The sequence below is a fragment of the Acanthochromis polyacanthus genome, chromosome 9 (genome assembly GCF_021347895.1).
Source record: "Acanthochromis polyacanthus isolate Apoly-LR-REF ecotype Palm Island chromosome 9, KAUST_Apoly_ChrSc, whole genome shotgun sequence".
Classification (NCBI taxonomy): Eukaryota; Metazoa; Chordata; class Actinopteri; family Pomacentridae; genus Acanthochromis; species Acanthochromis polyacanthus.
In genome coordinates, this window is record NC_067121.1 from 34623752 (window position 1) to 34636774 (window position 13023).

The window sequence follows — 13023 nt, forward strand, 5'->3', positions numbered from 1 at the left end:
TTATCAGCTCGTTATATTATCGACTACATATAAACGTCATCATAAAAGTAACTGAAAGTGTCGAATAAATGTAGTGGCATAGAAACAATAGTTCCCTCTGAAATGTAGTGGAGGAGCACAAAATGATAATATTCAAATAAAGCGCTAGTTCCTCTAATTTGTGTGTAAGTAAAATACTTGAATAAATGCACTTTGTTATTTTCCACCACTGGATCACATCCAATTCCATTTACAGCTTCTGAAATCAAAGCAACCCCTATGAAAGAGGTCATAGGTGCTTCTCAGTGCAGATTGTCATGACGACATCAATGTGCTTCCATTGAAAAGTGACATCCCCTTGGCAACAGTATGTGTTTGGGCATGCGGTTCAATGAATCAGAGGTGAGGCAACAGGAGATGTCATATTTAATCAGAAATTTGGAAACGCATAATACGTAATAGTTTCCACAGGTAAATGCCTGGAGCAGAAAAGAGTGAAATATTCCTAACAACCATCTGTACACAGTTAACAGTGAGGTGTATCTATGTCAAACTGATTGATTAGATCTACAAAAAGGGGGAGATGGAAGGAAAAAAAGAAGCGGATGATATAAGTTTTCAGCGATGCTATGTGGCTCTGCTGTAGAGGTGACATTGTCAGCTGGTAAGTTTACTAACACGCATAAATATTGAACAATTAAGTGACAGATTGACACAGACTTTTATAGAAGTGTTCATGTTGCCCAGAGGATGAATCCTTAAGACTTTGCTGACCCATTAACTTTTCCTTGAAGCTATCGTTTATGTTTTTTAGTGCAACATCTCGACAGTTATTGTATTTTCTTCAAATGTGGTCCAGACATCCACGTCCGCCAACATCAGGTCCAAGTGTCCTCATGCATAAAGACTGACCCCAGTTGTTCTTTGTGTTTAGTTCTTGGAGCAGTTCCTGAGCAGTTTTTGAGGTGTGTCAGGGCGCGCTGACCTGTTTGAAGGAATGGTATGCGTCAAAGTGACATCCACATGAATGCCAGGACTCCAGCTTTCCCCTCAGAGCATTGCATTGTAACGAGATGATAAACATCATTCTCTTCGCCTGTCAGTGGTTTTAACAGTGTGGCAATTCAGTGTATAAATGCAGACTATTTACCGTCTTTGTTTCTTCCCACTGTACACAGCTGAATCCAGCACCAGTGTCAAGTCTGTGTTATTGCTATAGACTCGAACAATATTACAAATTGCACATTTGCCTGACGTGACATTACAATCTGTACAGTATACAAGAGCAGAGAGGCAGAGCTTCGGAGAAATTGTTTGTTCACCACCAAGGCTCCTGTTGGCTTTGTCTGTTTGTGTTCATCTCCAGAGCAACTGCAGCAGCGCATGAATCAGCCCCCGGCTCTGCAAACTGTGAATGAGCTCTGCAATTGCACCATTGTAAAACACACACAACTCTTGATGTCACAGACTGAACATTGTTATGACTCCTATGAATCAGAGCTGAAGCAAAAATCCGAATGTTTAATCCTTCACTCCCACCACTTGTTCAAATGAACATTTCTTTACGTGAGAGATGATAATAAAACTTCCCTTTTTGCCACAAGCCATAATTCATTTTTGTGAAATAGGGTGGATGGAATGCTTTAACTTCTGATAGTTCAATTGCTTCTGGAAACAAACACTGCATTAGTTATTGACTGGTATTAACAAATCTGGTATTAAAAGATTTGTGCTGGGAAATGTTTCTTCAGTGTGAGATGGGAAGTTACACCCATCTGCTATGGGTAGAGCTAAAGCTTGAAATAAATCTGTGTACCAGCACCTCTATAGCATGCTAACTAGTACATTGTACCTTGTTACTTTAATCTGTGACAAAAAAAAACAAAACGCAAAACAACAGCATAAAAGGATTAAGCATAGCTATTTAATGTAATATTTTTTTTATTTTTGGCTAACTACTTTCCCTGTTTCCAGGCTTTATGTTAAACTTGCTTATTCTAGCCAACAAACAGCGTGTCTGTCTATTAGATTTGAAGTTACATCCAGTAGCTTAGCTTAGCATGAAGATTGGAAGGAGCTAGCCTTTTCATAAGAAACAAATCTTTCTACCAGCACACCGACTGACAAAAAACTAATTAGAAAAAAAAGACTTATGTCCTGCTCTCAGTCTTTATGCTAAGCCAAGCTATTTCTAGTAAGAAGGGAGGGTGTGACAGCTAACCTTTCCAAATGTAATACATTTGTACTTGCTGCTTTTGTACAAAAAAAAAATTAGAAATATAACAACTTGCATTTTTTTTTTGGCCAACAGTTTCCCTATGTTCTTAGTCTTTATGCTAAGCTGGCAATCAGTCAGTCTGTCTATTAAATGTGAAGCTACTATACACTGTATTAGAAAATAATAAAAAATTAAAAACAAAACTGCTGTTCCATTAAATATGAAGCTACAAACAGGAGACGTTAGCCTGACCTACCATTACCACTGTCTGGAAGAATGATAAAACAGCTAACCTTTTCAAATGAAAAAAAAAACATCTTCTCTTGTCTTATTTATGAGAAAAAAAATCTAAACAAAAGTGAATAATAAAAAGTTAAGCTGTGTTTTCGTGGTGACAAATCTTGTTTCATTATTATTTCTTTCTAGCCAACATAATGATTGATAGCTTAGCCTAGCAAGATGGGAGCACGGGGGAACTGGTAGCCTCTCCAAAACAGACAAACAAAAAAATAAATGTAAAAAACAAAAATCCACCTTCTGGCACCACTTCATATTTCTAATTAACAGATTTTAGCTTCTAAGTTAAATTGTACAAAAATGTGGTTTTATTGTGGTGGATCATTTCTGATGAGCTATTTCCCCATCTTCCTAGAAAGTTTAGCTGTTTTTATTGAATGCCTTTTAATTCAATATTAATTTTAAAAAATACCTTAACAAATATGATGATAAAATTAAACAGCCTGTCTCTCCATTGCATAGGAAGTTACAGCTGAAGACTAAATCTTTGCATAAACTCTGAAAACCTGGGGCAAACTGAAAACTAAAAACAGCTGAACCCTGATTTCCTGTTTCTCTAACTGTCTATTTCTACCGATCAAAATTCAAAATGTTCATTAGTTACCCATGTCAGTGAGTATATTATCTTTTAACCTTTGAATGAGATGATATTTCACACAGAAAACCGTGTGGCACTGAATTCCTGATGCATCAGAGGCATACAGAATGTGTATTCATTTTCCCCCCTTTTGTTCATATGGAAGATATAGTATGAGTTCTATGCACAGTGGCTTTGTTGTGCTTGCCCGAGCCTCATAGATAAGCATAAAGGTCAGTGGAACTTGGTCATTATTTAACAGAGACATGTCAATACAGCACGTACCAGAAATATTCTCACTGACACTCCTGCACTCAGAAACAATCCTACTGTACTGTATGTTTGCGGAGATAAAAATCTGCATTCCTACCACTTGTTTTAACACACAATGAACTTCAGCTATTTTTTTCTTACAATATATTTCACTGCTCATTCTTGGTCTAGTTTTTGAAAACCCATAGTGCACTTTTCATCCAAATCCTAATGTGTCTCCTACAGTCAGGAAGTTTCTGTTGGCCCGCTGCTGGCTGTTTGGTTTCCCACGTACAGTGTGAGAGCCAGGACCCGATCCCATCTGTTATAGTCAGATATTCAGCGAACCCGAATCACCTTTATGTTTCCTCTCACGCCCACCGCTCTGCAGAAGCCGCAAACGTTGTCCGTGCCATTTATCATGCCAGCGTCAAGCCAGCAGCATCAACAATAAGACTGGTAAATGGTCTGCATTTTTCAAAATACAAATAGTCCTGACAAAAATCTAATGTATGGCTCTGAGCAACAATTCTCATAAAAAAAATTTTAGCAAATGATACTGTGGCTAAATTTATGAATCAATTCCTCAAGGCTGTCTTATTAATTCATGGGCTTTGTTTCAAAGTAGGCCATTTTCGATGCAGACCTTTGTAATGGTGGGGAAAGTACAGGTGTAAGTAATAACAGCTCTGTTCCTTTATTGTGTAAGCCATTACAGGCTCATTTGAATACCCGACAGCGATTCTTGGTCAGTGATTGAAAACTCAAATGAATTATTGATTCGCAGTAAACCCTGGGACAAAATATGAAACTCATATTCTTCACATAGTCAAAGAGGTGTTTGTGCCTGATGCTACTTTTGGTGGTATCCTTTTTTGTCGCTGCTAGTGTGTTTTCTGTTGATTTTTTTCCAGCCTACTTGTGTTTTCTCCAACTCTGACCCAGACTACTTGACCCCCCCATCCCCTGTTGTGCAGCAGAAGATAATGTGGTATTAAATCCAACACCACCAGAATAAACAATAGTTTCTTCTCCCAGTTTGACAGACTGTGGATTTCAGGCACTCAGGGCATAAAATACACCAGCACATACAAAACAAATGTGGTCGGTAATGTAGTCGGCTCTCGTCATTGTATTTGCATACCATGTTGTATACTACGGGGTTTTTTTAGCCACGCTAGTAACTCTCTTGATGGGAAATTCAGTCCACAGCTTTGCGCTAGACGGAAATATCTCACAAACAACTGGATGGATAGCTGTAAAAAATTGCACAGACAATCATGACCCCCAGAGCATGAGACCTATGACCCAGCTTTTCCTTTAGGCCACAATGAGCACGCATGTTCACTTTCACAGATTTCACTGCAATGAAATGTAGTAAAATTCATGATCTACCAGAGGATGTATCCTCATTCTGGTGATTCCTTTGACTTTTACAGCTTTGGGAGAAATATCTTACAGTAATTACACGGTCTTCAGTCAAATTTTACAAAGTTATTCAGTCCAATGACTTTGGCTATCTTTCAACTTTTCATTTAGTGTGTCCAGTTCTTGGGTTTATGACCTGCAGAACTAGCCCACTTATATTCCTTTCAGCCTATCAGGTGTCCTTTGTGTTTAGTTCTGATTAGCAAAATGTTAACACACTAAACTAAGGTGGTGAACATGGTAAAGATACCCAGTAATCATTAGCACTGTAAACAGTTCAGGATGTTGATATTAGCATTTCACAAAGCACCTCTGTGCTCAGGTACCGCTTCAGAAAGCAGCTGGCGTGGCCGTTGTTGTAGATGTTTCATCTAAATCCCAGCTGCTATTGCATAATCAGTGCTGATTAACAGAGGAAAGCAGGGATTGATACGCATCAAGACTTCAGATTTCCTGGATCATCATCATCACTGATCATATCTGACTTCATTGTGGCCACCTGCCAAACCACAATGTTGTTGGCGCAATTTAGTCATCTAGACGGTTTGCTGTCATTGGTTGTTGGCACTTTGGATTACCTGGAATCTATGAGAAACATCACCTGTCAGACAAAACATTGCATCATCTTTTATTCTTGCTGACTACACATTTTGGACTAAAAGAAACAATACGCAAAACCAAATGTTTTCCAGTAATTTCAAATCTTCCTTCCGTGTTATCAGGTGATTTAATAACGAATTTGAATAAAGATGAATTTTCAACCTTGTTAACACATCCATATGATGTTATTTCTATACTAGAAGACACATCATGAGTGAAATAAGCACTCAACCCAATGATGGTTTCCACCTTGAAACTGCAGTGTACCAATGACAGTTTCAAAAACTCTTACCTAACAAACCTCGGGAATCAATCTCGTCAACTTATCAACAAGTAGGGTGGGACTCTGTTCTTATTCTTCTTCAGAAATGGTTGTGAGTTCATAATGTTTGTTTACTCCAGCTGGATCTCTAATTTGTTCCTTCCTTTCTTTCTTCTAAATATGCTACACAGAGATGAGTCTTTTGGAGTTTAATCAGATCTTAATCTTCAGATAGGGTCTTACTGGGTCATAGATCAGAGTAGGTTTGTAATCAGAGATATTGCTGTCGACTAACCAAGAGAAGGGAACTGAAAAGGGAAGTAAAATGTCTTGTAATGGAAAGGTTCCAGCAATGTTGACAATATGGGGATTTCCAGCATCATCCATTCTGGTCAAACTAGGGTTTTTGGGGTTATTTCGGTCTTACTTGAGTAATTACGTCAGGCTTTATGTTACAAATACATCAGAAGCATTTTGAAATTTCTGTTACACATTACCTCTGACATACTGGTTTTATTGGGTGAGTAGACGTGGAGTCACTTTACAGATCCAATCATGAAGCCCTTCTCTTTCCCCACTCCTCTATCTGCCTGCTTACATTTCAGTAGAAGAAGCAGAATTGAGAATTGCGTAACACACTTTCTCTCCTCACTCTTCCTCTATCCACATGTGTGCGTCGGCGCGCGCGCGCGCTACTCACCATTAATCATACGCATACGTGCGCTCTAGGGCGCAGTGCGCACCCAAACCTCGCTTCTAGTAACGGGACCTTCTGGTGAGAGTGGGGGAACTGTCACAGGGTGGAGCTGGGTGGGCCGAGCTGTGAGGAAGAGGGGTGTGTACCAGCTTAAAGTAGCGTGCAGCACATTCCAGTACCAGGCTTATAAGTGTTCTGATCTAAGAGCGGAGCGATTGGAAAGAAACGAAGAAAGTTTCCAAAAGTTTTAAGAGCTGAGGGATAATTACTCAGGAAGACACAGAGCTTTCACCGCTGATCTGAAGAAGAAGCCACAGGGAGAAAGTAAGATCCTCTTCCACTTTTTTTGTTGTAGGGGAAATGTTAAGTATGAACTTCAAATTGTGCGCTCTTGAGCTAACGGTTTTCTCTGTCTCTACTGCAGCTAAAGTTCTGCAGGATCATTCTGTGAGATGTCAAATGAAAGAAAAATGCGTTGGGCTATAGTACTTTTGCAAAAAGACAATATATTTTGTCTGTGGATCCCCAGTCATCCAGGTGACTGTGATCCAAGAGGCTTCGGTAAAAGCAACTGGACTCCTTTAAGGTGCTGCAAGAATATAAAAGACAACTCCAGTTGCTTATCATAATATATCAAATACTCTACAATCTGCTCTTCTTCCACACATCAGTTTTTTTTATTATGCTTTCAACACCTTCCTATCTCTTATCTTGCATCTCTCTTTGAAGTTTTTTGTTATTACATGCAGCATAAATCCAATTAGTTCCTTCACCTGGTTTGTTTACAAGAAGAAGAAAAAAGCCTCCTCATCCCTCTAAACTCCAAGAAATTGTTTGTTGTTTAAAACATTTTCCATTTTCAGTTAAAAACACACCTAATTAGTTCAGGTATTTCCATGCCTTCAGCCTTATTGGTTGTTGTCCAACCAGCTGCAGCTTTTCCCTCTTCTTCTCTCAGAGAACCAGAGGGTTTGCATTGTGTAGGATTTAAATAATTTCTTGTCTGTTTATTTTGTGTTGGCATTTCAGGGATTTACTGTGAACGTCAATGTTTTTTAAAATGTTATTTACTCATCAATTCATTTTACATGACTCCCGCATCACCAGGCACACAATCCGGGGTCTTTTTAACGCTCGTGTTGTTGTTTGGGAACAGTTGAGTTTGAAAGACTTCCCTGAGGAAAATTTTCTTGCTGAAGATAGTCTTTTCATGAACTCTCGAGACAGCAAGGAGATCTCAATTGAAGATCTTTTTGAGATCACCTCAGTCTGATTTATTGCTCCTAACACCCCCTTAAGAGCAAAATTGAGATAATGTGAGACTGAGATTTTGAGACTTGTAGGAGAAATGTAAGTCATAGATGAGATCTCATCGTCGCATCTCAGTTGCGATAATGACTTTGGGACAAAGGTAAAGCAAAGCTGAGATTAAGATGGAAGGATTGAAATGGAAGAAATAAGAACCAACTGAGAGCAAACTGCAGCCTCATTTATTTAATACAACAAAATTAACAGTGAACTGTAACAATGATAGCTTAACATTCTTTTTATGGAGATAGCTAAAAGACAAAGTCTACGCAATGACACCTGCAACAGTCATCGAATTGAGAGCAACCACTGAACGTGAATGCACGCAAATACCAAGGGAATTGTTTCATGATGTGTGCTCTTCCATCGCTTCGCGTTGTCGGCAGTGTCTGGACCAGAACAGACATCAGTTTGAGAACAGGCATACCAGCCATGCCAACACAAAGTGACGGAAAAGAAGTGCAAAAAGGGCTGCAGAGGGAGAGAGGGCGCCGCACAATGGAGGAAATGATACAATTGAGATAGGCCGAGAGAGAAAAAGATGAAGAACACTTCATTTCAAGCTTGGCTGATGCTTGTATTAGAGCCATTTAAGTTTGTGCATTAAAGCGTGAGGAAAGAGCAAGGCTGCCAAAAAATTAGGCCTGTGGAAATGGCTTTTCATGGTTTTAGGGGGTTGAGAGGATGACTCTAATTGGGCAATTTTTGGCCACCTAGGTGCAGCAGAGAGATAATGGTGCTGTTTTTAAAAAGCCTGTCAAGACACAAATTATTAACAAAACAGCCAGAAAGTCATTTGTTCAGTTGATATATTTGGAAAGACTCCATAACTGCTATGCTTTTTGGCCAGTTATAACCTTTGTGTGTCTTTTATTTTATCGCCCCAAACATTTAGACACTCATTGTCATTGAGTTAGGAGAAAAATGTAGTTAAAGTCTGTCAACAGAAAGTGGTGTCTTCTGTCATGACTTTTATGTTATCTCAACCTGCATGTTCATTCCTCTTTTTTTTTTCAGTGAAGTTAGAGGGCCAGAGAGTGTTTTTTCAGTTTCTAGGCGGAGACCATACAGCAAAAAAAAAAAAAAAAAAAAAAAAAAATGATTTGGTCCATTGTGTCTGTCACAATTATTATGAATGCTTCTGCCAAATATTGGAAGGATTTGGAAACCACTGAAGGGAGGGGAAGGTCCTCTGACCAGCAGATGAACTCAGGAAGTCACAGGGTTGAACAATCAGAAGTGAACAGAATGTCACGCCAACACACACATGGTGCACATTTGCGTTTTTTCTTTCATATGGATTTTGAAGGTTTGATGTGAGGCGCCCTTCGCTCCTTCCCCCCTCTTACTCAGCTGTTGCCCGCTCTCTGAACTCAACCTCATAACTTTGCTATCATTGCCTTTTCCCCTAAATCAATACACTTAACTTGTTTGTTATACGTCCTCAATACAAATATTTAACCTGAAAAATCAATAGTAACGCAGCTACATGAACTGGAGACGTTCACAGCTGTTTATCTACATGAAATATCCAATAACATTTCTGAAATGGCACCTAGAATCACCTGTCCAATCCTACCTTTGTGCGGCTAAAGTATAGCTAAAAATGGCTTTGTAAATTAAAATGCTAAACTGTAACAAAAGATGTGCAGAGATTGTCAAATTTTAGCTCATAACATGAACTAAAAATTATTTATCTTTTTTTTTATTTAAAAGTATATCATAAATGTCAACCTATATGGTGCTTTACTGTCCACAAAAGTAGTGCAATCTTTGAAGGATCAAGACATGCTAACAGAGATAGCATCAGGGTTTTTTTGCGCAAAAGGTATAACATGCTGTTTTTAGAGTGGAAGCATTAGATTTAGCTGCTGTATTTGTGACTGTTTTTATGTAGCAGTCCTTAAAAAAGAACTTTGTTACCCTAAAATCACATTTAGTCACAATATATATAATACTATGCTATAATAATCATGCTAATACCTTTCGCCCCTGCAACTTGCTTACTTTTTGTGTGCAACATGTAGCTTTAGCATTTGTCTTTAGTGTGTATAAGTCACTAGTCAAGACCTTCTCACACAAAGGCCATTTTAAACTTTGAAACTGGAACAGAATTGAAAATATTAAATAAAGAGTTGGAGATGTAACTTTGAACAAACTCACAATGAATCGGAATGATTTTGCTAGCCAGCTTCAACTAATACAATCTACAGTTGATTTGTTTTTTCCTTTATTATGTCTTAATTATACTCTCTTGCAGATGTACACATCTGCAGACACAAGTTGTGCATAGTTGTTTTATTATTTATTATGTATCAGATCTAAACGAGTGCATTTAATTTATCAATAATCCAGTCTATCAAGATGATAGGGATACCAGTCGAGCCCTATCATAGACTAAGTCTTTCCAAAAATGTTTCTGTAAACTTTATTGTTGTTGTGCTACAATGGAAAACCTGACAGGACTAGCAAGAGCTCTAAGGGGATGGGGAATGTTTGTAAAAATTAGAGTAATCGCTCTATAAACCGAGCATCTCATATACACTTAACAACGCTGTATTTCTCCTGACTATGTACATTACTGCAGCTCATTATGGTTCATGGGTGTTTTACAAGAGCTAACAAAACGTCATTGGTCCTTTTAATGGCTGGGTAAATTAGATTTATTTTTGCATGCAGCGCCACAGCCTCATGTGGCTTCTTATGTTTTGATGAGGAGAAGATGCAGATGGTAAGAAGAAAGAGGGGGGTAGGAGTACAGCTCTTCTCTTTCAGCTTTCATTCTGGTAAACACTTTTCCCCAGTGTTATCATTTGGTGTGCGACATTTGACCCTGACTTTGAAATGTTAGGATGTCCAGAAGGATAGCCTTAGCCCCGGTGTTACAAATGATCCAATTCCTCTGTGATTATCGGTGCAGTGTATGAGGGCGGGGATGTGACAGTGTGATAAATGTTCATATAATGGACAGTACTGTCCATTTACACCCACAGTGTATGTGCACATTAAGAGACATCTTAAGCTGCACTGCTCTCTAGCAGCTGGGGTACATAAAGTCTATGGGTGCAGCAGATGGAATCCAGCTGCTTGTAGAAGTCATGTTAGATCACACAGGGAGTGTTTCCCGACAAGGACCACTGGCTAAATACCCCAAATGCTTTGGGAAAACTTGGCCAGTGAGCAAGCTTCAAGTGAGGAATGTGGTAATTGTGGGAAAAAGTGCAAAAAAAGTGTAATTGTGGTTTTATGATGGAGAGATGAAAGTAAAAGAGAACTGCAAAGATGTTTGGTTAATCACACTGTTATGAATACAATGTCTGGGTGGAACGAAATGTACCGTTGTTGCACTCTGCTTCTGCAATGACCTCTAATCATTTACTGCTTGTCTGGTTGTGTCAGCAATTTTCTGATCAAGTGCCAGCTAATTCTCTATCAAAGATTTCAATCTAAACAGTACACAAGAGTCATACTTTCTTGCTGTAACACCACCTGGTACACATATAAACCATATGTGTACTAATAATAATAGTCTAAAGTATGAAAGTTAGAGAATAGTGCCAAATGTCAACATCAATTCCCTGAGCCCAAAGTAGCTTTTTTGTCTGATCAACAGCCCCAAACCCAAACATATTCAGTTGAACTCAATTTAAGACAAATGATAGCAGCACATTCTTACATATAAGAAGTTGGAACTGATTTCTTTTCACATTGTTGCTTAAGAAATTGCTAATCAATTAGTCTACATCAATTATCATCCAGCTGTCATTATTTTACATTATATTTTTACTGTAATTGTCAAGTGACCCTTTGCATTGGTCACATTTTCAACCAAAATTTCAGTCCTGAAAATTACATTTTTTAAAATGTGTCTTCCAGAATGCCAGGCGAGCGATTAACAGTAAGAGGCACGTCCGACATCGGGCGTTTCCCTGGAGCGGCGCCACCCACCAGGGTGGAACTGACCATCCACCATCAGGGCGAGAAGAAGCAAGAGGAGGGAGGCTGTCGACGTTGGTTCAGGAAGATGTGTCCGTGCTGCTGTAAGCGCCAGAACAGCACCTCCTATGATGTTACAGATAAGGTGGAATTTACCAAACCCCCTACCCCGGCCCCGGTCATAATGGAAAAGGAGTCTGATGGTAATTGCTTTTTACATGACAACTCTAAAAGAAAATATGACATTTGGTAGCAGCAGGAAAGTCACATTCTTACGTTTGAAATTCTCAGAAACAAAGCTGTCAGTGTGTTCGGTGGATCTTCTGAGCTCCAAGACGGGTCAGAACCGACAGGAGCATCACACTGACCTGTATCACGGAGATGACCTCATCATCCGCAGAGGACAGACCTTCCAGATGGAGCTGGAGTTGAACAGGCCCTTTAACGCTGACACTGACAAGCTGCATCTGGACATGAAAACAGGTATGAGTCTGATGGACTTTCCAATCAAAATATAAAGAAAAACGTATAATGCAAAATAAAAAAGACGGAGGCCAGTTTTGTCCCACATCCACTGACCAGTTTGCTGTGCAAAAAAATGGGATTTGAACAGAGATTGCTGAGTGGCTGAACCCATGAGAACAAACAGAAAGCATAGTTTGTGCAGAAAGTGTGAAAGAAGTTAAAGCAAGCTAAAAGTAATGAATAAACAGTTGAAATGAAGCTGCTAAAATGATCACAGAAGTGGAGAAATTACATTACAAACAGCAGGTAAATGGTTAGTTGGCAGAAAGTAGGTAAACAGTTACAGTAGTTGGCTAAAACTAACCAGTAAACAACTGAAACAACATGCTGAAAGCAAATGAAAAACGAAGAATCTAGCTAGCTAAAAGTAGGTAGTTAAAATAGCTTAAATCAACAGATGAACATCCAAGATATCAAGATTAAAATATTAACAGCTGTATTAGTTAGCTAAAAGTAGATAAACAGAAAATGTCGCCGTAAGTGGGTAAACAGTTTAAAACGAAGGTAAAAGTAGATAAACTGCTCATATTGCTATTTAAAGGTGGATAAATATTTGAAATAGTTGGCTAAAACCAACCGATAAACAGTTAAAATAGCTAAATTAGCTACAGGTGAAAGTTTAGCCATTGAAACAGGTAAATAAAAGTAAACTAAACTAAACCATTGAAAGAGATTGCTATAAGCAGATAAACATCTTAAATACCAAAGAAAAAGTAGATAAGCAGTTGAAATAGTTGGTTAAAGGTTGACAAACAGTTGAAATAGTTAGCTAAAACCAACAGTTTAACATTTGAAAAAGCTAAATAGTTAAAATAGTTACCGAAAAGTAAACTCAGTTATGATAGCTTGTTGAAGTTTTAGGTTTGGAAACTTAAAAAAAAAAAACTGTTACTATTCTGGTTTTTGAAAACCAACCAACCAACCAACTAAGAATTGGAAGAAAT

General features: G+C 38.5%; 1 protein-coding gene across 4 annotated transcripts in view; it reads left to right on the plus strand.

Annotated features, from left to right (window-relative positions):
• tgm1l1 (transglutaminase 1 like 1) overlaps positions 1 to 13023 on the plus strand; it is a 32765-nt gene that overhangs the window by 3378 nt on the left and 16364 nt on the right. For 3 of the 4 annotated variants that reach the window (XM_051953489.1, XM_051953488.1, XM_051953490.1), the window contains 2 exons: positions 11495 to 11757; positions 11846 to 12037. In XM_051953489.1, coding sequence (XP_051809449.1) covers positions 11495 to 11757; positions 11846 to 12037 — 455 coding nt within the window. Of the gene's footprint in view, positions 1 to 6313; positions 6635 to 11494; positions 11758 to 11845; positions 12038 to 13023 lie in introns of those variants that run through there. The other variant, XM_022205116.2, reaches the window with a different exon arrangement.